This window comes from Alexandromys fortis, unplaced genomic scaffold (genome assembly GCF_014885135.2).
Source record: "Alexandromys fortis isolate MF-2015 unplaced genomic scaffold, M_Fortis_MF-2015_v1.1 scaffold_7, whole genome shotgun sequence".
NCBI classification, from domain to species: Eukaryota; Metazoa; Chordata; class Mammalia; order Rodentia; family Cricetidae; genus Alexandromys; species Alexandromys fortis.
Window position 1 is genome coordinate 18,063,276 of NW_026067920.1, and position 23,302 is coordinate 18,086,577.

The following is a 23,302-nucleotide window of genomic DNA, read 5'->3' on the forward strand; positions in this document are numbered from 1 at the left end:
TTGAGCGTCCGGGTAGAGTGCGGCTAGGGAGGGACAAACTGCCCCTGCGATGTTTGTAGTCTGGTTTCCAGGTTAGTGTTTGTCTTCCTCGGCATCATGTCCACCTTCGAGAAGCCTCAGATCATCGTGCACATTCAAAAAGGCCTAAACTACACGGTGTTCGACTGCAAATGGGTGCCCTGCAGTGCCAAGTTCGTGACGATGGGCAACTTCGCCCGCGGAACCGGCGTTATCCAGGTGTACGAGATCCAGCGCGGGGACCTAAAGCTGCTGCGGGAGGTGGGCGCAGGCGTGAAGGCTGTTGGGGCGTGCGTGCGTGTTCTGGGGTCTGCAGTACTCTTTGCTCCAGCTTGGCTCCAGAGGACCAGAAAGAAGGAGATTACAGACTGAGAAATACTTCGGGCTTAAAACTTTGGGATCCATCCCAAAATCTCACTGGGGAACTAGTACCTTGGCTCACTGCCAGCCCCTTCTCCCGCCACCCTCCGTGCAGTCCCTTGCAAGGTTTCTGGGAAGTGAAGTTGAGATTTCAAGGTTACGCTCGTGGACCTTTTAGGGTGTTTGCAGTTGTAGTCTGTTAATTAATACGTATATGCAATACAAGCACGTGTCGTGCAGCAGAGCTTAGGAGGCATCGGGATGCCTACAACGAAGTTTGTGGAGACAGCTAAATACCCCGTGCTTTTCGACAAGTATCACTTGAATGCCTGATAGTCCCAGGCATGTGAATGGCAATGTCACGGGTCTCGTGGATTTTATTTTCTGTTGGGAGAAACAGTGGGTTAAAACAGCCAAAGCAAGAATGCATAAATGTAAATCAAGTCGAGTTCAATGAGAGTAAAAACAATTAGGGGGAGCAGAAACTAATTAGGGCAAAGTCAGAGTATGAAGTTCCAGAAGAAACAGCGTGTGGGAAAGCTCTTTGATAGTGATGGGAGATAGATTTATTTTTTTTCATTATGTATTTATATTTGGTTTTTCGAGACAAGATTTGTCTGTAGCTTTGGAGCCTGTCCTGGAACTAGCTCTTGTAGGCCAGGCTGGCCTCGAACTTACAGAGATCTCCCAGTGTCTGCCTCCCGAGTGCTGGGATTAAAGGTGCGTGCCACCACCACCACGCTGTTTACTATCTTAAAAAACACACACACACACACACTCTGGAAGTGGTGGTGCACACCATTAATCCCAGCACTCGGGGTAGAAGCAGGAGAATTTCCGCTTGAGACGCTATCTGAAAAAGAGGGGTAAGTAGGGATTTTTGCAAGATCTCTAAGACTTTTGACAGATTTATCCTTCTTTTTCCGTTAAGAAGAACAGGACACCGCTGAAGGGCTTTTAGGAGGATGCAAGACCATATTGACAGGGTTTGTAGAAGGTTGCCAGTGAGCCAGTTACAGAATGATGAAAATAACTAACATTTCCTTTGCCTTTTGAGATGGGTGTTGTCTGTGTTATCCAGTTGGCCTCAAATTAATAATCCTCATGCCGGTCCCCGCAGTGGGCTGGGATTACAGGCCACGTGCTGTGGTGCCGAGCTATGGCTAACAGTTCTATCGTTACAGTTTTGAAAATCGTTTCCATTTGGGTTGACTGAAGCAAATGACCAGGCTCACTGAGGTGTTGGTGAGCTATGCAAAGAGTTGGCTTGCAGATGAGTGTAAGACAGGTAGCAGATACATAAACTTCCGTGAGAAGGTGTGTGACGCGCCCTCTCTCCGTGAGCTTTGCTGAGAGCCTCTTTTCAGGGTTAGTTCGTCCTCTGTAGCCAGCATTCAACTTGGAGAATCTACACATGGCTTGGTCTTTTCTGCCTTGCCGGTGTTCTTCATCCCTTAACCCACAGTCACCTGTTGCTGTCCTAGTGGCCAGTTCAGGTGAGCTGACAGAGGAAGCCCTTCCTGCTCTATGTCCCTATAATACTGACCTTTTGTGCAGAAGTAAGCAGGCTGTGTTACTTCTCTAGGTCATAAGCTGGAGAATGGGGACAATGCCTTCTAGTATCATTTGTAAGGACCAGCGACTCAAAGCACATTTGTTAAAAGAATGCGGAATGAATGAACTTGGGAGTTTTATATACCAGTGTAGGAATTGCTAGTCAGTGTGGGTTAAGGACTCTGGACATGGACAACGTTGGCGTAACAGAAACTTTAAAATGAAGCATTAGGAACAAATGCCAGTCAACCCTCAGCCAGAAAGCATCTGTAGACTTGCGCTTTGTTTCCCCAAGGATTATGGCACATTTATACATTTCAGTAATAGCTATTCCAAGTGAAATAGTGTTCTGCTGTCCTAATTTCTGAAGAATCTTATAAATTCTATTTATTAACTTATTTACTTACTTACTTAGTTTTGCAAGACAGGTTTTCTTTGTGTAATCAACACTGGCCTGTCCTGGAACTCACTCCTCTCAGCTCCCTAGACTAGACTGGCCTTTACCTCACTGAGATCCGCCTGCCTCGCCCCTGCCTCTGCCTTCAGAGTGCTGAGATTAAAGGCGCGTGTGCCACCACTGCCAAGCTTATTTATTTTTTAAGTGAAAGTAACAAGTGTTCATAAGAGAACATTTAGAAAATATAGGTAGGGCTAAAAAAGAGAGTATCACACATAATCTGAACCTCAGGAGTAACGACTTCTGTTTTTGGATCCTCTTCATTCTATGAATTACTGAGACTCCTGTAGAGGTCCTGTGCCAAAACAGAACCGCAGGTACTTGAACATTTCCTTCTAAAAAGCAAGTAGAAAGTTAGGAACAAAGTGCCTTTCAGAACTTACTATTGCATTGTATTGTTTTGTATTATTGAGGGGTGCAGCAGAAAAGCTTGCAGGTTAAATGCATGGCCCGTGGCTTTCCTGTGTCCAAGTCCTCTGTGTGTGTTTGGCTGCTAATCTTGGCTACGTACAGGTTTTAAAATATCCATGCCCTGTTCCCACCTCTACAAATGTGGCCTTCTGCTGGTTGATTTTAGTGAGTACCGAAGTTGAGAACCGTGGGACCAGGTGGATTCCTTACCCCAATAGGAGGAGTCATGTTCGTTGTGTTATGGTGGATTACTACAAGGCTTACACCAAAGCCTGTGCACACAAGATACATGTAAGAGGAGCAAATCAGCTGTTTCCTTTCTGGCGCTTCATCTTACTGCTAAAGGAATGGGTACAAATGGAGGGCAAGAGGCTGGGCAGTTTGGAATACATCGTTAACACCAGCACCCGGGAGGCAGAGGCAGGAGGATCTCTTTAAGACTAGCCTAGTCTACATAGTGAGTTCCAGAATAGCCAGGGCTACATAGTAAGAGCCTGGCTCAAAAAACAAAAACAAACAAAAATTGAACAGATAAATAAAATTGGAGGGTAGGGGACTGGAGAGGTGACTCCGTGGATAAAGCACTCTGTTCTCTTCCAGATGATCCAGCTTTGATGTCCCAGCACCCAGATGGCAGCCCACACTGTCTGTAGCCGCACTTCTAGGGGCTCTGATGCTCTCCTCTAGCTTTCTTCAGCAACAGTCGTGCTTCTAATGCACAGGCATATATGCAGGCAGAATACCGTACGCAAACATTAAAATAAATAGAGGGCAGGGCCTCCTTTCCTAGTTGAACACTGTGTAGGGCCACGTAACAGTATCTGTCCAAGTGTCCCTTCGTCATCTTTTCCCCAACTTCAACTTTTCTAATGTACACAAAGGTACCATATGGACAAAGACATCCCTGAAGAACGAATCATGGGTGAGGTTGGTAGTGAGCTAGTGAGGCTTTGGTGTTTTAGCTCCTGCACTTCTGCATTCAGGGCTTGTTAGCGTTTGCCTGACTAAAGCTTTCAGTGTTAATTAAGTAGTGCCAGGATGTGGAGGAGGAAGTACTGACAAGCAGCAGTAGACCCGCCCACAGGCAGAGCGAAAATAGCTCTGTGGCAATTATTGATCATGAGCTTCTTTAGTCTGCTGGCATATGCTTCTGGCAAAGAATATAAAACTCTAGGCCCAATAAACTATCATTGATGGTCATTCTCAATATCATATTTACCAATTTCTTAGGCTGATTTTTCTGTGAAATAATTTTAGCCAAGTAGATCATTATTTTTAACCAATTAGTATTTTATTAAAGTTAACCACTTTTCATAGAAAAAAATTTAGCAGTGTTGCTTTTGTGTCTTCATGAAACTGTGTGTTTGTGATGTTCCCTTGGTTACTGACTTTTATGAGTGTCTGAGCTCAGAGGAAACAAGACTGTTTTCCAAATCCAGATACAACAGAGCTTAGCCTCTCTGGGCAACTGTTTTGAGTTTTGATTCTCGAAAAATACACAAGTGATACCAAAGTTTCTGGGTTTTGATACAAAAATAGAAACTCTGAGGGAAGCATGATACAATGTATTTTTCTTGCAAAAAAATGAATGAGGGTTAAAAAAAAAACCAAAATAGAGAAATCTGAAATTAGGTTTAATTTATTCCTCCACCATTTTGTTCACTCTTCCAAGCTTAGAACTTAGGAACGAGAGGCTGAGGTTGGCTTTGCCCTTGATTCTAAGTATGGGCCATCACTTCTTAATTGAAATGGTACCCTGGACTGGGTGTAGGGCTTAGGGACTGCTTGTCGTGCAGAGACGAGGACCTGGGCTTTCATCTACAGTGGCCGTATAAAAAGCCAGGCACATTTGTACACTTTCCTTTTTGTACATGATTCCTGCATGTGGAGGACAGAGACAGGAAGATCCCTGCAGCTTGCTGTCAGCTAGCTTAGCTCCAGGTTCAATGAGAGACCCTGTCTCAAAGGAAGAAAACAGAGGGATAGATCTGGATACCTGAAGTCCTCTTCTGATTTCCGCACTCACAAGCACACACAGTGATATCCCGAACAGTTTGCAGCGATGTACATGTTTTAAAAAAGATAGTCTTTTCTAGAAAAAGCATGTAGAATGATGTCTGCTGTCATATGCTCAGTATATGAAAACTGTTTCTGTGATTGTGTGCAAATGACACCGGATACCATCTTAGACACACAGCACATGAAAACCCAGAGGACAGAAAGTGAGGACCAGGGAGGGGGCTCTAGTGCTGGCTTCTCTGTCCAAAGGTTTGGTGCCGAAAGGCTAAGAGAGGTTTCTTTAAACCCTCATTCAGAGAGTATTGAGCACCTCCTAGGTCCTATAGGTAGGACTAGAGGCTCATGGACAGCTTTGTTCCTGTTTCCTTCAGGAAATAATGGCTCTGTTGTGTTTGCGTTTCTGCTGAGAGCTTTGCACGGTACATAGTGAGCCTTTTTACATGCCCAATAGAGATGTTAGAGCTTTTCAGAACAGTGAGAGGTTAAAGCAGGATCTCCTTCTCTCTAGTCCAGCCTGACCTAGAATGTACTGTGTAGCCTAGCTTAACCCTGAACCCACAACTGTCTTTCTGCTTTCATGTCTGGAGTGCTGGGGCTGCAGGAGTGAGCCATCACACCAGGGCCTCAAGTCTCCGTGAGATAGGAGCAGCAGCAACAATCATTCCCTGTGCATCATTTCCGCTCCCTCCCCTGTGATCCCTTGCTGACACACGATCTCTGGATTTTAGACCAGTTTGGATTGTGACTGGCCTGGGTTACAAAGTGAGAACCTGTGTCTCAGACCATCTGGCTGGAGAGATTGCTCAGAGGTTAAGGTCACTGGCTGCTTTTCCAACGGGCCTGGATTTGATTCCCAGCACACACATGGCAACCACCTGTAACTCCAGTTCCAGAGGACCCAATGCCCTCTTGTATCTTCTGAGGGCACTGCATACACATGGAAATACATGAAGACAAACTACCCATACTCATATAAATAAATAAACTCCACCCTGAATCTAAAAGGAAAATAGCCAGAAAAAAAAAGCCAAAACATGCCTTTCATCCTGGCACTTAGAAGTCAGTGGCCTAGGAGCTCTGAGTTCAAGGCCAACCAAGGCTACGCAGTAAGATCCTATCTCAAAAACAACATTTCTTTTATAGTGATATGCTAAAGAATTCAAAAAATTTTTATCAGAAAATGTTTTAATTGCTTTTTATATTATATAATGTATTCAACCCCCAGAACAAAGCTGTAGACCTTGTGATTGTAAGTAACTGCTTATATAAGTGTCCTCTCTCCTTTCTGTTCAGATTGAAAAGGCTAAGCCCATTAAGTGTGGAACATTTGGTGCCGCGTCTTTGCAGCAGAGACACTTAGCTACTGGGGATTTTGATGGAAATCTTCATATATGGTGAGATGATTAAACAGCATACCAGTGGATTACGCATTCTGTTTGATAGGCTCATTACCCTTGTTAAAGAGAATTCTCATTTTAAAATTCTTTCCAATATTTTGATTTCTTCCAGAAGTAACTAAAATCGTGAGGGCTGTTGTAAATCCTATGCTGTTCATACTACATGTAGGAATGTGTATGTCTGTATGGGCATGTAATAACAATGAACAAACAGTCATGAATGTGAAAGAGCAAGGAGAGGGTCTGTGGGAGGGTTTGGAGAGGGAAGAGGAGGGGGGGATGATATAACCTCAAAAGTTTAAAAAGTTAAAGTTTAAAAAATCACCAAACTCTAGAACTTGAAACAGTGTTGCCAGTTCTTCTGGCCCACAGGCTGCTTGGTACTGGTAATTAATGCCATCTTAGCCAGAAGTTTGGCATTATAGAGCAATACACTGATTTTACTTTTTTCCATGCAGAACTTGCAATTAAAGTTTTTTTTTGTTAGTCTTTAATGCTTTAAGATCTAGACACAACTTTTTAGGAAAATGTCTATTGAGCAACTCAGTAAACCCCTGCTTTGAACTTTGAATGAACAAAATCACAGTTGTGTCCATTGCATTGTCTCTATAAAATATTAAAGTTGAATGAATTCATATATCTCTTTAATTGTTTTTTAGAAAACCTTTTTTGTTTTTTTTGTTTGTTTGTTTGTTTTTTTAGACAGGGTTTCTCCATGTAGCTTTGGACGTCCTGGAACGCTAGACCAGGCTGGTCTTAAACTCACAGAGATCCGCCCGCCCCTCTTTCTCCCTAGGTGCTAAGATTAAAGGTGTGAGCCACCACACCCAGTTTGTTATTAGCTCGTTTCTAATCTGGGCTGCTTGACTGTTTCTGTGTTGGGGTCACTGCAGCACTGGCTGGACTGGAGCTTACTGTATAGACCAGAACAGCTTCAAACTCAGGGATCTGCCTGCCTCTGCCTCCTATGATGGGATTAGAGGGAGGGGCCACCACACCCTGCCTGATAAGATGTTTTGATTATCGCTTAGATTGTATTACTTTATAGTTAAATTCCACTCACACGGTTACCTGTTTTAGAACAGGAACATCAAAACGAAACTGGTGTGATTTCTCCTTGATCTTAACTGATTGTCTGTTAAATTCCCACTTAGTCGTCTTTTCACAGACTTTGACACAGAGTTTCAGAGAAATGGAAAGAAGGGCCAGCGTCTTATTTTCATTATTGGGCGAGGGGACTGGAGGGGTTAGTGTGTCGAGTGGCAGATTTTCACTACTAGGCCAGGCTGGCCTCTAACTAACAGTCTATTTGCCCCTGTCTCCCGAGCGCTGGCGTGAAAGGTGTGCCCCAACACGCCTGGAGAGATATATCTTTAGTGTGTATATTCCATTGCCCACTTCCTCCCTTCCGACCCCCTTTTCAAGTTTTGTTTTGTTGTTTAGATTTTTTTCACATTTTAGTCATTGTCTGTGTGTGTACATTTACACGCACAAGTGGAGAGCAGAAGACAGCTTCTGGGGTTCTGTTTTCTCTTATACTTTGAACGATCTGGGCTTCTGTGCAGGTTGTTATACTTGGTGGCAAGTGTCATAGTCTGCCGAGCCATCTTACTGGCCAGCCTCTCCAATTTTATTACCGACATACAAACATACATATGCATTTATACACACGTGTGTGTATATAATTTTTAATTTATTTTCATGTATAAGAGGAAGCATGGTATTTGTTTTCCTGATTCTGGATTATTTGTTTAACATAATGGCTTCCACTTCTGTCCATTTTCTTACAAATGTCATGATTTCATTTTTCTTCATGACTGAATAAAATTTAATTGTGTATAACCTTACCCATTTGTGTCTCTATGGGTCTGTTTCCTGGGTTTGTGTGCAATTGACATTCTTTGCAAAGAATCCTTGCTCTTGCTTGTATCGCCCAGTGTTTTACTTGTTTTCCTCTAACATTTTTAGAGTCTCTGTCTTGGGTTAAAGTCTTTGATCCATTTTGGATTTTTTTTTTTTACTTATTTTATTTTGAATTGATTTTTGGGCCACATGTGATAAGTAGCTATGTTTTTATTTTGTTGTTGTTTTTTGCTTAGGAATTTGGAAGCTCCAGAGATGCCAGTGTATTCTGTGAAGGGCCACAAAGAAATTATAAACACTATAGATGGTATAGGTGGACTTGGAATTGGGGAAGGAGCACCTGAAATTGTGACCGGCAGCCGGGATGGTGAGTCAGTGTATTTTAAATAAGCAAACGTTTAATGGAAACATCTGTGTGATGGAATCCTCTTTGATTGGCCTCGCTTAGCAGCTACCAGTCTGTGCATCTGCATCCTAGTAGGCAAGTTTTCTTGCACGTCCTTCATTTGTTTCAGACTTTTGTGTATTTTCAGGGAGAGTCATAGCCCTGAGTATTTTAGTGTGGAGTAGTTCAACAGCTAATAATGGCCTGACTCTGACAGACACAGAAGTCCTCCGGGTGGATGACAGTGATGTGGTTAGGGTGGCAGCCTTTCCTTCTCTTCTCCTTCGGGAAGTGTCAGGTGGACAGCTGCCTGGAAACGCGCCCTGTGACCTGTCCCCGAGTCCTGTAGAAGCTCCACAGGCACCAACTTGGCTTTTAGCGATGGTGACAAACAGGCCAGGTCTCAATGACTGCCATGGAGTCCTAGGTTTAGCTACTTCACATGGAGATATATTAGTTTCTATAAAATAATTGTTTTATAATAAAAATGAGATATAATTTTCTAGTAGTTACTCAAGTGCAGTGGTGTGTTGGAAATTAATTTGTCATGGAAGCCGTGTGGGACACAGAAGAAAAGATGATGAGCAGTTCACACTGTGCTGCCACAGCCATCGAGATGATGCATCTTATCTTATGTTTTGTCATGTACAGATGCTTCTGTTTCCGTAACTGTTACTCTGACGGCTACGCCATTCCATTGTGTGGCTCTACCACTGTACTTAACTATGCTTCTGCAATAACCGTACATTCTGGGTACTCTTAGGAGAGTGGTTTGAAATTATGGAGAAGTGATTATTGTTATGTAAGTAACTCCTTGGTGATAAATATTTTATGACTTATAAAGTGGATTTCTAAATCACCCATCGTACCTATCTACCTGGTCAGCTGTGATGGATGAGGGACTAACTGCCTGATACTGATTGTTCTTTCCTGTAAGTTTGTAGATTAGAAATTGTACACCATTTCCACTTGCGTGAACGTCTTTGTTTGCCTGCTAACTTCTTTTGTATTATGAATCACCTTTATGTTCTTTGCTAATTCAAGTGTGGAAAATGTATTGTAGGTCATGGTGGCTTGTGTAAAATCTGTAGCTGAGTGGTAATCTGTCAGATTGGTGGGAGACCTCTCCATGCAGGAGTGCAGTCTTTTAATGACCAGCTCTATGCATGGAGATGCATCTTAAGTTCTTGTCTCTTTCAGGGATTTCCCCTGTTCTTGCTCAGATGTGTGCCTGCTAGCCATCTCCTTGCACGCATTTATGTTGATTATGACAGTCGCACAAGTTAGTAATCCTATAATATCCATTGATATAAGAGGATTAAAATTTAATTTAGGCTAATTTTATTTAATAGTTCCCTCCTCACTATTTTGTTACGGAAAGTTAAGCTTAGTTATATAATGAAGTGGATGGTGGTGTTTCTTCTGATGCCAACAAGTTAATCTGGGACCTCATGCATGCTGGTCACTCTGCCGTGAACTGCCTCCCCCAGCATTTGAAATGGCATTCTAAAGGCACTTATGAAAGTGTAGTAACAGTGCTTATTCTTCTGCATAGGAAAAGTGCCAATGGTCATGTGTGTAGTAAGGAAAACATGAAGAAATAACACTTCCAGTCTTCTAAATACATACATACATTAGTTTGAGTGTGAACCAGGAAAATAAGGCATGTTTTGAATGATACACTTGTCTTTGCCTTGTCAGTCATTACTTATAGATAGCCTAGGAGCACTTGTGTGTTTTCCTATGTATAGCTAATATTTTCGGAATCATTTCTAATACTAGCATATGGGTTATGTCTGGTATCGAGTACAGCTTAGCCAATTTGCAGTTAAAGCACGAATAGTTTTCCGATGTTGTAACATCTACAGTATTGGCACATGTCACATTGGCAGGAGAATGCAAACGGGAAATGGGATCAGTCACTATTGGATTTTGCCAGCTCCCTTTTATTCATGGCAGGAACTGTCAAGGTGTGGGACCCAAGACAAAAGGATGATCCTGTTGCTAACATGGAACCCGCACAAGGAGAAAACAAGAGAGACTGCTGGACCGTGGCATTTGGTAGGTTACTGAAGAGGTTATTGCATATGAATTTTAGGAAATTCCCAGTGGTCTCCAGGAATCTGTTCTATGGATTATTCTGAGAGATTATCCAGGCAAGTATCGTAGTAGCTGACATCAGGCTCAGGCTAGCATTTGCATCTTTACCATTTTGTTTATTGTGTGGCTTGGAGAAAGTCACCAGATTGCACTCTTTCTTGGTTATTTTATTTACACAGTGGTGCTAGTTGAATTTACTTAATAGTGTTGAGGAGCCAATAAGGTAATGCTAAACCTCTTAGATCAGTGGTTCTCAACATGTGGGTCACAATCGCTTTGTGAGGGGTCTAACAACCCTTTTACATGGGTCACCTGAGACCATCAGAAAACACAGACATTTATGTTATGATTCATAACAGAAAAATTACAGTTATGAAGGAGCAGTGAAAATAATTTTGTGGTTGAGGCTTATCACAACATGAGGAATATTAAAGGGTCACAGCATTAGGAAGGTTGAGAACCACTGTTTTAGGATGTGCAGAGATTGTTGAGTGTTAAAATATCTAATATTATTATGAGAGGTTTTTGTTTCATTGATAATACTGACCTAGTTTGGTACCAGATGCTATTAATAAGGCTAAATAAAGCCTCAGATGGAAATGATAACCTAAAAACTGTCACATGTTTTCCATAGTTTATTTCTTTTCTAGAACATAGTTGTGCCATTACACAATTATTTCTTATTAGTCTGATAACTGTCACCCTTTATTAATACACTTATAAGGCCCATTGATCCTGTCAATGTTGGTGCTTGCCTTTGACTGTAAAAGATGTGGGCCAGAGCCCAGGCTAGCTGCAGTTACAGGCATGCACTGCTGGCTGCAGCTCCATATTTACCTTTAAACTGTGTTTTCTTTTTGACCAGGCTCCCCTCGGAATGGCAGAGATCTTCCTGCCTCTGCCTTTCCAGTACTGGGATTGAGGCATGTGCCACCACACCTGGCTTTTGTGAGCTTTTGTTTTTATTTTGTTTTGTTGTTTTGAGACAAGATCTCACTATGTTGCTCAGACTAGCTTCAAACTTCTGGACTCGAGTAATACTCCTGCTTCAGTCTTTTGACTAACTGGGGCTACAGATGAGCACCGCCATGCCTGGCTTTACTCTNTTTTTTTTTTTTTTTTTTTTTTTTTTTTTTTGTAACTGCTGTGGACATGCAGTAGTGAAATGAGTCATATTTGAGCCCTCGGGCATACGGTTTAGTGAAGATGGACTGGCATCCACTTTAGTAAGGATAAAACAGAAGTAATAAAACATCACAAGGGATATCTGTCCATGCAGAGAGGTGCAGAGGAAAAGACAGGGAGAGACGCAGAGGGAGAAAGGACGCAGAGGGAGGAAAGTCATTTTGAGCTCAGATCAAGGATTTATAGAATTTTTATCATTAAATTGGTAGAGAAATTTCAGCATAGGGTCTAACTGCAAAATGCTGTGGAAGGGGATGGTGCCGAGATTGACCACAGAGACAACTCTCGCCACAGTTGCCATAGCCACCATAAAAGCACAGGTGTTTGGGTGGACTGGACGTAGTGGTCAGTTGGCCTTGGAAGGTCTGTGCTTGGTGAGAACTTCTGAGGCAGAACATCTCAGATGTCACCGGTGATGATAGTGTGGGGTGGCAGACAGCAGAGTGGGGATGAGTTCAGAAGTTTTAGACAGGGTTGCAGGTAAAGAAGATATATAGCAATGAAAATGATTCATATGATAGATGCCGAATAAATTGTATTTGCAATTCTGTACCCATAAAATGAGGAACAAGGAAAAGGATCCTGTCCACGTTGGGGACATTTTGGGATTGTCATGGAGGGAAAGCTGTTGCTCATTGGAAAGCGCCACATGCAGTGTGGCAGTGGTGAAGGAGAATCATGTGGTCAGTTCGGGGCACAGCAGGAGCAAGACACTGGTACCATAAGAGCTCACAGTGGGATGCAGGCCTGGAGCTTACAGTAGGAAGCTGGGGGCAGTTGAGGTGGAAGACATTGGGGCCTCACACTGACAGGACCGGCCTCATCCCTCACAGTTTTTTCTTCAGCAAGAGCTATAGAGGAAAACCACCCTGGAGCTAAGCATGCTGAGATTAACTTCACATTCTGAATTCTAGGTATGGTCATCTACACCACTAAAAATGCACTCCAGTTGGTTACAGAGTTTCCTGCAAAGATAAAATAACCAGATGATATTCTGCAAAATAATTTTAAAACAGTATTTACGTTCATATATAACTCCTGCCAAGAAATGAAAAAGAATAAGTATATGTATCTTCCCAGGCACAACTGTCTGTGGACTGTAGTTGGTCTGTCTTTGTAGGTATGGAATGGATCATAGGGCTTTGCTCCTGCTTAGACAAGCCTGAACTGTATTTCCAGCCTGAGAGAGCATTTTCTTTCCATTTAGAATCCGTAAACACTTTGAAGTAGACTTTTGCCATAGAATTTCCAGTAAGCATTTGTTTTGTTTTGTTTTGTTTTTGTTTTTGTTTTTGTTTTTTGAGACAGGGTTTCTCTATGTAACAGTTCTGGCTGTCCTGGAACTCACTGAGATCCTCCTGCCTCTGCCTCCCTAGTGCTGGGATTAAAGGCGTGCGCCACTGTGCTAAGTAAGCATTTTTAAAAATTAATGCTCCCCCATCACCTGTCAGGATTGATGAATGGAATTATCCCCAGTATAATGTTTTAAATTTACATCTGTCCCAAGTTATATGTGTAACAGTTTTTCTTAGCAGACTTCACTGTGGATTTATGAAGACCTGAAAAGTATCTTGATTTCCAGGCAATGCTTATAATCAAGAAGAACGTGTTGTTTGTGCTGGCTATGACAATGGGGATATCAAGCTGTTTGATCTCAGAAACATGTCACTGCGTTGGGAGACAAACATTAAAAATGGGGTAATGTGCATTTCTGTGCTGTCCAGCTTCTCTGAAATGTTTGCATTTACTGTCTGTGTCTAGCCACTACAAAGTTCTCAGATCCTTTTTCCTGACTCATGTCTCTTGGTCTTCCACCAAAAGTTAAACTTTCAGGGCCAAATCATCTTGAATCTAATGGTGGCCAAGCATCCTTTCTTAAGAAAGTGATTGCATATTCAGATATGGTTTGTACAAAGTCCATGGAGTCAGTGGTGCCTACAGCCCATCTAAGGACCATGGGGACCACACAGATGTTATCAAAATGAGCAAATAAGTCATCTTTTACTTGCTGGAATAGGAGAAGTTTCACCAAGTGCCTTTGGGCTTTGGTGTTCAAGCTGTACACCTCTGCTTCCTTTCTGATTTCTTAACTCACCTACCTGTGCTAAATAATGAAAACATCACATTGTGACCGTCTACTGAACAAGGGAACCCACCATGGTTTTATTGATCAAATTAACAGAAAATATTTTTTGCTATATTATAGATTCAAAAGGCTTAATGAATATTCAAGCACCATTTTAAGCCATTCAGATAACTTAAAAGAGAACAAGATCTGGAGAAATAGCTCAGTAGTAAAGCGCACTGAATGCTCTTCCAGAGGATCAGGATTTGGTTGCCGGCACACAAATGATGGCCCAGAACCGCCTGTAGCTCCAGTTCCAGGGATTCTGACCCTCTCTTCTGGCCTCCCTGGGTACCAAGCACACACCTGGTGTGCATATATGAAAGCAGGCAAAACTCCCATACCCAGTCTTTAACAAATAAAGAATGTAAGAGCCTATCAATAACAGATATATTCTCTGCTTTCAGGTGTGTAGTTTGGAGTTTGACAGAAAGGACATAAGTATGAATAAGTTAGTAGCTACATCTCTGGAAGGCAAGTTCCACGTCTTTGACATGCGAACACAGCATCCCACCAAAGGCTTTGCTTCTGTTACAGAAAAGGTAAATGAGAGACTCTCTGTGGAGAGCCGTGATGGTCATTCTAGACTAGTATGCAGAGTGAGTCGCCAGGCGTCCTATGTCTGTCGCGTGCTTGTGGGATCTTAGGTGATTTTGTGCAGGTTACTTTTCCAAAGATTGCCAGCTTTATACTTCTTGATTATAATAATTATCTTGGTTAGCTAGGAATCTTATTTTGTAGTGAAAGAAACCTTGCTGATACCAAGAATTTGATCAGGAAATTCTAGCTTGATGTTTTCTAATAAATATATGCTTATTAATAACTAATAATGTACTCTCCAGAAATTGCATTTTCACTGTTATTTCAACCCATTTTATTTTATATTCTGATTTGCTTTATTAAGTGAACTTTTTAATTAATTTGTTCATTTTTTTAAGTGGACTTATTTGAAAACACTGATTATTGTGGTTTTGACGTAATAGATAGTCAAGAGTGTTCTGTTTATTTATACTTCGGCTTCTGCTTGAGAGAGCTTAGTGGGAAAACTTTTGATTTATAACATTAGAAAAATAAATAAGGAAGAAAAACAAAGGGAAAATACTTGTCACAAAAAAGAAGAAATGTCTGGAATAAAGTAGCTACAGTCCCTGTTAACATCCTGTTAGGTGGTGGCCCACGCCCTTAATCCCAGCACTTGGGAGGCAGAGGCAAGCGAATCTCTGTTAGTTAGATTGCAGCTTGGTCTGCAAGGTGAGTTCCAGGGCAGCCAGGACTGCTACACAGAGAAAGAAACAAAACAAAACCCCCAAAATGACCTGATACTTACAAGAGACAGGTGGGGAATGTGGCCCTCCTTCCGGAAGCATGAGAAGGAAAGCAGCTACAGGTGGTTTGTTTCCATGAGACTCAAATGTGCCGTTTGCTCAGGAAATAAGTTACTTCCCGTTCTTTCCCCCATCGTGGATGCCCTGGGGTTTCACACAAGTTCCTCCTTTGTGCTTTTGTGTCGTCTTATGATACAGTTATTGCTATGAGGCATAAACTGCTAGTGTCGGGTGAAATAAATTCGTAACAAGGTAACTACAAACTATTATTTTGTCAGTGTCATTTTAGAATATAATTAATCTTTCAGTCTTCTATTACTAAATTGTTCCATATTTTGTTTGTAAATCACTCCTTACTTTCTACATACAGTAGTATCCTCCCAAGTTCATTTGGACAGTATGAACCTAATCTCATACACGTAAAGTGTATGTTTTGAGGTTCATGTTTCTCTATGCTAATGGTCCTGCTCGCAAGTGAATAGTCAGCCCAATGACAGGAAGTATCATTCAGGACTAGAGCGATAGCTCAGCAGTTAAGAACGCTCACTGCTCTTTCAAAAGACTTGAGGCAGGCTCCTAACATCCATGCCAGGCTGCTTACAACGCCCTGTAACTCCAAGTCCAGGGATCTGATGCCATCTTCTGATCTCCTCAGGCACTACTGCCATGCACAGACTCCCCACCCCACCCCCATACACATGATTGACAATTAAATCTCAAGATTCATAGCCACTGAGATGTGAAATGGTTTAGCTCAAATAGCAGAGCTACTTTACCGAGCAGTGCCCCTCTCCCTGGGTCTCCCCTCCCTTGCTCAGCTCTCTCTCCTCATCACCCCCTGGCAAACCAGCATGCTGGAGGGGGTTTACTGGTGTGAGTAAGGGCCTGATAAACCGGTAGCCTTTTCCAGTTGCCTATCTTTATTCTCCTAAGGAAATATATTTTACTTTTTTTTAATGTAGGAAATATATTAACACATTTAAATAATGACAAAAATCAAAAGCCATCCAGATATGAAAGGTATTAGATGCAGCATATTGAGCATGTGTCCTATGCATCGCTGTTATTCAGTGCACTCCCCCAGTGCCTTCTGCATGCCCCTGCTTACCTCTTTCTGGTCCCCCTTTCCCCATCAACTTCTTCCCTCTTCTGCCTTCTTGTCCGTGTATTCCATTACTCTCAGTGTCCCCTCTTCTCACACATTAACAGCCCTCCCTTCCTCTCAGTACACTTTCAGCTTTCATGATCTGCACAGACAGCAGGTTAATCCTAGATTTTGCATTTGAGAGAAAATATCTGTATTTGTCTTTTTTAATGAAGAAATAAAATTCCATTGTGTGTATGTACTCCATTTTCTTTACCTATTCATCTACTGATAACTGTCTAGTCTCGTTCTATTCCTCGGCTATGTGAATAACCTAGCTGTAAAAGTCGATGTGCAATCATCTCTGTAATATGTTGACTTAGAGTCTTCGGGTCTATATCCAGGATTGGTATAACTGGGTTGTTTTTAAGAAATCTTGTTCACTTCCGTTGGCTGTTCCACTTTACATCTTTACGTTCCCACAGGCAGTAAGGGTTCCTCTTTCTTCATGTCCTTGCCATCATTTGTTGTTCATTTTCTTTTTTTAATAATATTTTATTAACTGAAAATTCCATATAATTTATTTTGATCATATTCACTTCCCCTCCCCAACTCCTACATCGTCCACCTCCCTATCCACCCACCTTCTTGTTTTTGTGTTCTTCCCTCCACCCCAACATCCAGTGAGTTCAGCTCGTGTTGCCCAGCCAGTCTTGAGTGTGGACTGTACCCTAGGGAGTGGTCACCTCATCTAGAAGCTGTCAGATGCCAGTAACTTCTCAGGTTGGGTGGAACTCCTGCCCACCTGCCCTAACCATACTGGAGCTTGTGTAGGTCGTGTGCACGCTCTCATAGCTGGTGTGAGTTCATGTGTGCATCTGCCCTGCTGTGTCCAGGAAATACTGTTTCTTTTAAGCTATTCATCATCCCTGGCTCCTACAGACTTCCTCCCTCCTCTTTTGGGAAGACCCCAAGCCCTGAAAAGAGCATGGAGCACACACAGTCGCTGGTTATGGGTGTCTGTGTTAATTGCCTTGTACTGCAAGAAAAAGCTCCTCTAACGAGAGCTGAGCTCTATGAGTATAGCAATGTGTCCTTAGGAGTCATTTCAATGCTGGGTCTGGGTCTGGGTCCCATCTAGTGAAGCAGGTCTTCAGTCCATTCAGAAAGTGGTTGTTTGTTTTTTCTATGATAGTCTCTGTGATGGAGGTGAAATGAAATCTCAGAACAGTTATAATTTGTGTTTCCTTCATGGCTGAGGTTGTTAAACACAGTTCAAGGATGTGTTGCCATTCTCATTTCTCCTTTTGAAAACATTGACCATTGGGTGACTTTTTGCTTTATTGCTTAATGTTTTACAATTCTTTGTGTATTTTGTATTTCCTCCAGCAGTTTCATAGTTTCTATTCCTATATTAAGGTCTTTGATCTATTTTTAACTGATTCTGTACAGGACAAGAGATATGAATCTAAATACATCATATGTGTGTTTGTATCATGCTTTTCCGTCTCTTTGCTGAAGAAGCTGTGTGTGTGTATGTGTATGTACTTTTGACATCATTGTTACCACTATTATATTTCTCTGATCTATGTGTCTGATTTTTTTCTAGTATTGTACAGCTCTCAGCACCTCAGGAATAGAATGACTCAGTTTACAGCTATAATACCTAGCATTACTCTGGATTTGTTTGATTGTTTGGACAAGGTTTCTCTATGTAGTCCTGGCTGTCTCGGAGCTTGTTATGTAGACCAGGCTGGCCTCAAACTCACAACAGTCCTCCTGTCTCTGCCTACCAGGTGCTGGGAATAAAGGTGTGTACCACCATGCCCAGACATACTCTTTCTGCTTTGACTGTTCTAGCTCTTTTGTGCTTACATTGGATTTTTAATTGCTTTTTGTAGTTGTGGGAAGAACAGTATCAACTTGCAGGGAGAGTGTTTTGCATGTGTGTAGGCCTCTGTAATGATGCCGTTACTGTAACAGCTCTGCCAGTGAGCGTGGGAAACCCTTCCATCCTTTAGTGTCCTCTTCAAAGTCTTAACTTTTCACTGTGGAGGTTGTTCACCTCCCTGGTGATGTTTATTCCTAAGTTTTTATTTTTTTAAGTTACCTACTGTGAACGGGGTTCTTTCCTCTTGCCCCAACTTCTTTTTTGCAAGACCATTATTAGATATTAAGCACTGCTGAATTTTGTGTGTTGATTTTATATCCTGTTACGTTGCACACACATATACATACATACATACATGCATACATACATTCATACATACTTACATACATATAAAACATAAGATGCTCTAGGACACCATAAACAGACCAGATCATGTAATTAAGAGAATAGAAGAAAGAAAATACAGTACCAAAGGCACATTTTCACTGAAACCATAGGATTTTTCAAGTCTAGAAGAGTCCCCAGCCAGGTCCAAGAAGCCTGGAGAAGAGCGAGCAGGGAATGGGAAGAGAAGCTCCCATCACATATTATCGCTAAACACTGAAAATGGACAAAGGAGAGGGGGTTGGAAACTGCCAAATAGAAGGTTCAGGCCACTCTCGCAGGCAGGCCTATCGGGACAGTGCCTGATAATTTAGTCAAAAGAGTCCTGACAGGCCCACCGCCAACCCATACTATACTCCTCAGCAAAACGGCCTGATCAGCTAAAGCAGCAACAAAACCTTCTTCCTTACAGTTGAAGTGGTTATGGTTCTCTGTTTTTGAGTCTTCTCTCCGGGGCTGTCGTTTAGTCTTTAACCCTCGTGTGTTTTGTCTGAGCAGGCCCATAAGTCCACCATATGGCAAGTTCGACACCTGCCTCAGAACAGAGAGCTCTTTCTGACAGCGGGAGGCGCTGGCAGTCTTCACCTCTGGAAGTAGTAAGTCCTTTTGAGTTACTTGTGGTTATGACATAGGAGTCCACAACCTTTTTCTCCTCTAGCACTTAATTCATTTTGGTATGATTTTCATTTTCAGTGTTGTTATGTAACTGGCCTTCTAAATAGTTTCTTTTGCTAATATATTTATTTTACATTTAATAAAAACTCGCCCTTACCAGACACAGTAAATATATTTGTCGTACTTTTATCTCTGTGTATGAGTGACACAGAGTTGTGCCCCCCCCCCCCCCCGTGAATTTGAAGTTCTAGGTGGGCATGTTCACACCTATAATCCCAGTACTCAGAAGACAGGGCCAGGATTGCCACGAGTTCCAGGCCAGCCTAGGCTACAGAGTAAGAACCTGTCTCAAAAAATAAAAAGAGGGAGGGACGAAGGGAGGAAGGAAGGGAGAAGGGTGATGTTCTCACCATTGCCTTCTCCTTTGTGGATGCAGTGGTTTACACAATCCCCCAGTGGCGTTCCCCAGTAGTAGTACAGAGAAAGTCCCCGAGCCAGGTCTGAATGGTGCACTCTGGGGTCAGGGTCCAGTACCAGTCCTTTATGTAGAAGTGTTGTAAATGCTTCTTACAGCTTTTTCACCTGCCATGTCTAGCAATCCAAATTTAGGAAAGAATTAGAAAGACTGCGGAGAGCACTCTGTCAGGCTAAACTACAGTGTTCACATTGAAGAGGAAGCATCGGCAGATGCTGGGCAGAGGTGCCGTGGAGAAGTTTGCAGGAAAAGTACTCACTGCCCTAGGTGTATTGGCCTAGGGCTCAGGGGAAGCAGTGACTTTACTCATATAGGTCAGTACTGGAAAGTCACAGTGATGATTCACTATCAGCTGTTATTGAAACGGTGAGTGTCAGGACTGCTCTCTGAATTAAAACAGTGTTTGCTAGGACTGCTCTCTGAATTAAAACAGTGAGTGCCGGAACTAGACCTGGAAGGAGGTGGGAGATCCTTGGACTTCCCACAAGTCAGGGAACCTGGACTGCTCTTCGGGCTGATGAGGGAGGGGGACTTGATTGGGGGAAGGGGAGGGATATGGGAGGCAGTGGAGGGGAGGAGGCAGAAATCTTAAATAAATAAATAAATAAATATAGATAAAACAGTGAGTTCTGGGACTGCTCTCTGAATTAAAACAGTGTTTGCCGGGACTGCTCTCTGAATTAAAACAATGAGTGCCGGGACTGTTCTCTGACCACTTTGATCTTGTTTTTAGTGAATACCCCACTCATCGGTCAAAGAAAGATTCGGAGGGAGTAGAGATGGGAGTCGCAGGTTCTGTCAGCCTCCTGCAGAATGTGACCTTGTCCACACAGCCTGTCTCGAGTTTAGACTGGAGTCCCGACAAGAGGGGGCTCTGCATCTGCAGCTCCTTTGACCAGACAGTGCGTGTGCTGATTGTTACCAAGCTGCAGACCATCTGACCCAGCGCTCTGAACTGGACGTTTCCCAGAGGGTGGCTCACAGAATTTGAGCTCCATCCTGCCCCCTCCTTCCTCACTGAAGACATTGGATCAGAGTGCTGACTGACAGCCGCTGCGAGCACACAGCCAGTCTTCCTCCAGCTTCCGGGTGTTTGGTGGCCTGGCTGGCATGCTGCTGCGTGTGAAGGTGCCACACAACAGGGCCAGCTTTGTTCCTCTCCCCTATTTCTACTAAAAAATGTAGAACCAGGTGCTCGGTATTTGTTCTTAGCCCAAGCTATAAAACAGGCTGAGGCAGGAGGATCAGTTTAGTCCATAAGATCAAGACTAGCTTGGGTGGCACAGTCAGGGGCTGCCTTTAAAAACAATTGGGGGTGGCGCTGAAGACGACTCAGTGATGAGAGTGCCTGGTGCTCTTGCAGAGGACCCAAGTTTGGGGTTCAGCGTCCACGTCAGGTGGCCAACAACACCCTGAAACTCCACACCAGGGCTTCTGATGCCATTTTCTGGCTATAGCAGGCAATGGTACTCATAGGCACACACACATACTTAGAAATTTTTTTAAAAATTGTATTAAATTTTTTTTAAATCAAAAAAAAGACCAAAGTCAGTAGTTGTTATTTAACTGTATCTTAACTTTGTTTTGTATCTCAAAAGTTCCATATTTTCTCTGTTTGTGCTTCATTTTAGAGTTTCCGTATTGTAGGAATCACCTCATTTGGTCTGTAAAGCACTGGAAACACTGTTTGACCGGGCAGGCTGGAGCCCGTTCAGCAGCGTGACTGGTAAAACACTGCGACTTAGAACCAACCGTCTCTCTGCTCAAGTGCAGCTGTTTAGTCGGGGAGACCTGGCTGGCCTTGACTGTGCTAAATGATGATGAGCTGTTGAAGACTGGACTGCTTTTTTTTTTAAGCCTTTAAAATATATTTTTTAAATAAACAAGTTCTTAAAGTCTTTGGAAGCTTGGATTCTTTTAGTAGTAGTGAGAGAGCCGGACTGTTTGCTTTGTTTCCCCCTTTCTGAGTTCTCGGTATGTACCTTTAGCTCACTGTCCTTGGCTCTGACCCACATCATAAGCTGAGCCTCTATTCCAATGGGTGAATCACACTTTCCATAAGAACAGAGCCACCTACAACATTCATAATATACAAGCCGGGCGGTGGTGGCACACGCCTTTAATCCCAGCACTTGCAAGGCAGAGGCAGGCGGATCTCTGTGATTTCGAGACCAGCCTGGTCTACAAGAGCTAGTTCCAGGACAGGCTCCAAAACTAGAGAAACCCTGTCTCGAAAAACAAACAAACAAAAAAATTAATAATGTACAAAACTCGGAACACTTTATTTCCAAAATGCTTTGTAAGACAGAGCTGTTGGGGGGCTGAGGAGATGGCTCAGTGGGTAAGCGCCTGAACTCTGAGAACCCTTGTCTCACCCCTGGTCACAGGCACATGTGTCACATACACAAATACACATGGAATTGTAAGGAACAAGGCTGTGGGTTTAATATCAAAGTAAAAATAAAATTAACTGCTGTGGGACAATGGTCTTTTATCCTGTCACTTGTATTATTTTTAATAAAATGCTGGTTGGCCAGTAGCCAGGCAGGAAGTATAGGCAGGACAATGAGAATTCTGGGAAGAGAGAAGTTTCAGTCTGCAGTCATGACCCAGCCTCAGAGGAAGCAAGATGTGACTGCCTCGCCTAAAAAGGTGCTGAGCCACATGCTAACTCAGAAAAGAATTATGGGCTAATGCAAGTTATAAGAATTAGTTAATAAGAAGCCTGAGCTAATGGGCCAGTCAATTTATGACTAATGTAGACCTCTGTGTGATTTCTTTGGGACTTAACGACTGTAGGAACCGGGCAGGACAGAAAAGTCAGTCAACAATTAACCTTTAAAAAGGCTGCTTGGATTTCCCCAATGTTCAAAAAATGGAAAATACGTGAAAATCTGGCTTAGAATATTTGTTATTGATAATACAGAAAGGTTTACGTAGAATATATATGTAATATATTTATATTTCATTAAATCTAAGATGCCATCAGCTGTAGAATTATCTTGTACCACAGAGAAAAAATATGCCACCAGTGATGATACCATGCTTTCTTACCAGTGGAACCAGGCATTGTAACCAAGGCTTCATACATGTTCAGCATACACTGAAGGAATTAGATATTATTTTATTTTTATTTTACGCACATTGGTGTCTTGCCACTGGTGTTAGATCCCCATGTGGGTGCTGGGAATTGAACCTGGGTCCTCTGGAAGAGCAGCCGGTGCTCTTAACCACCCATTGTGTGCTTCTCACCTTAGCTGCCCAACATGGGTGCTGAGACTTCCATTTTAATGCCGGCTTTCACCCTATCAACAAAATACGAAAATAAGGCCTATTTACCCTTGCTGTTTGAAAGGCTGTCCCTCTGCTTTCATACTGGTCACAGCACCACGTACACTGTAATGAGGCAAACTCAGGCTGATTTGCACAATCGTTGTCCTGTGTGCATACTGTTGCACTCACGCCTGAGAGACAAAGAAGGATGGATCTTAGCTTGCCTTGTGGCTTCAGAGGGTTTTACAATATCTTGCTGGATGTGGGGAAGTAGCTGTACATGTCTTTAATCCCAGCACTCGGGAGGCAGAGGCAGGCGGATCTCTGTGAGTTCGAGGCCAGCAAGTTCCAAGACAGGCAGGGCTACATAGAGGAAACCCT

The 23,302-nt window shown here is 42.7% G+C and overlaps 1 protein-coding gene across 3 annotated transcripts; it reads left to right on the plus strand.

The window, feature by feature from the left end:
• Dnaaf10 (dynein axonemal assembly factor 10) lies at positions 1-22,132 on the plus strand. Of its 3 annotated transcripts, none has more exons than XM_050141172.1 (8): positions 1-279; positions 6,113-6,213; positions 8,316-8,446; positions 10,424-10,525; positions 13,332-13,447; positions 14,282-14,416; positions 19,057-19,154; positions 20,382-22,132. In XM_050141172.1, the coding sequence occupies exons 1-8, from the start codon at positions 97-99 to the stop codon at positions 20,587-20,589; spliced, it is 1,074 nt and encodes a 357-aa protein (XP_049997129.1). In that variant the 5' UTR covers positions 1-96; the 3' UTR covers positions 20,590-22,132. The 3 variants fall into 3 exon arrangements, with proteins under 3 accessions (XP_049997129.1, XP_049997130.1, XP_049997132.1); XM_050141173.1 differs by having other exon boundaries at positions 20-239; XM_050141175.1 differs by lacking the exon at positions 1-279 and adding an exon at positions 2,985-3,091.
• Positions 22,133-23,302: the final 1,170 nt, after the last annotated feature.

Coding starts and splice junctions, on each gene's coding strand:
- Dnaaf10 (XM_050141172.1), top strand. CDS start 97: ATGTCCACCTTCGAGAAGCCTCAGATCATCGTGCACATTCAAAAAGGC. Junction 280..6,112: donor ACCTAAAGCTGCTGCGGGAG/GTGGGCGCAGGC, acceptor CTTTCTGTTCAG/ATTGAAAAGGCTAAGCCCAT. Junction 8,447..10,423: donor TGTGACCGGCAGCCGGGATG/GTGAGTCAGTGT, acceptor TATTCATGGCAG/GAACTGTCAAGGTGTGGGAC.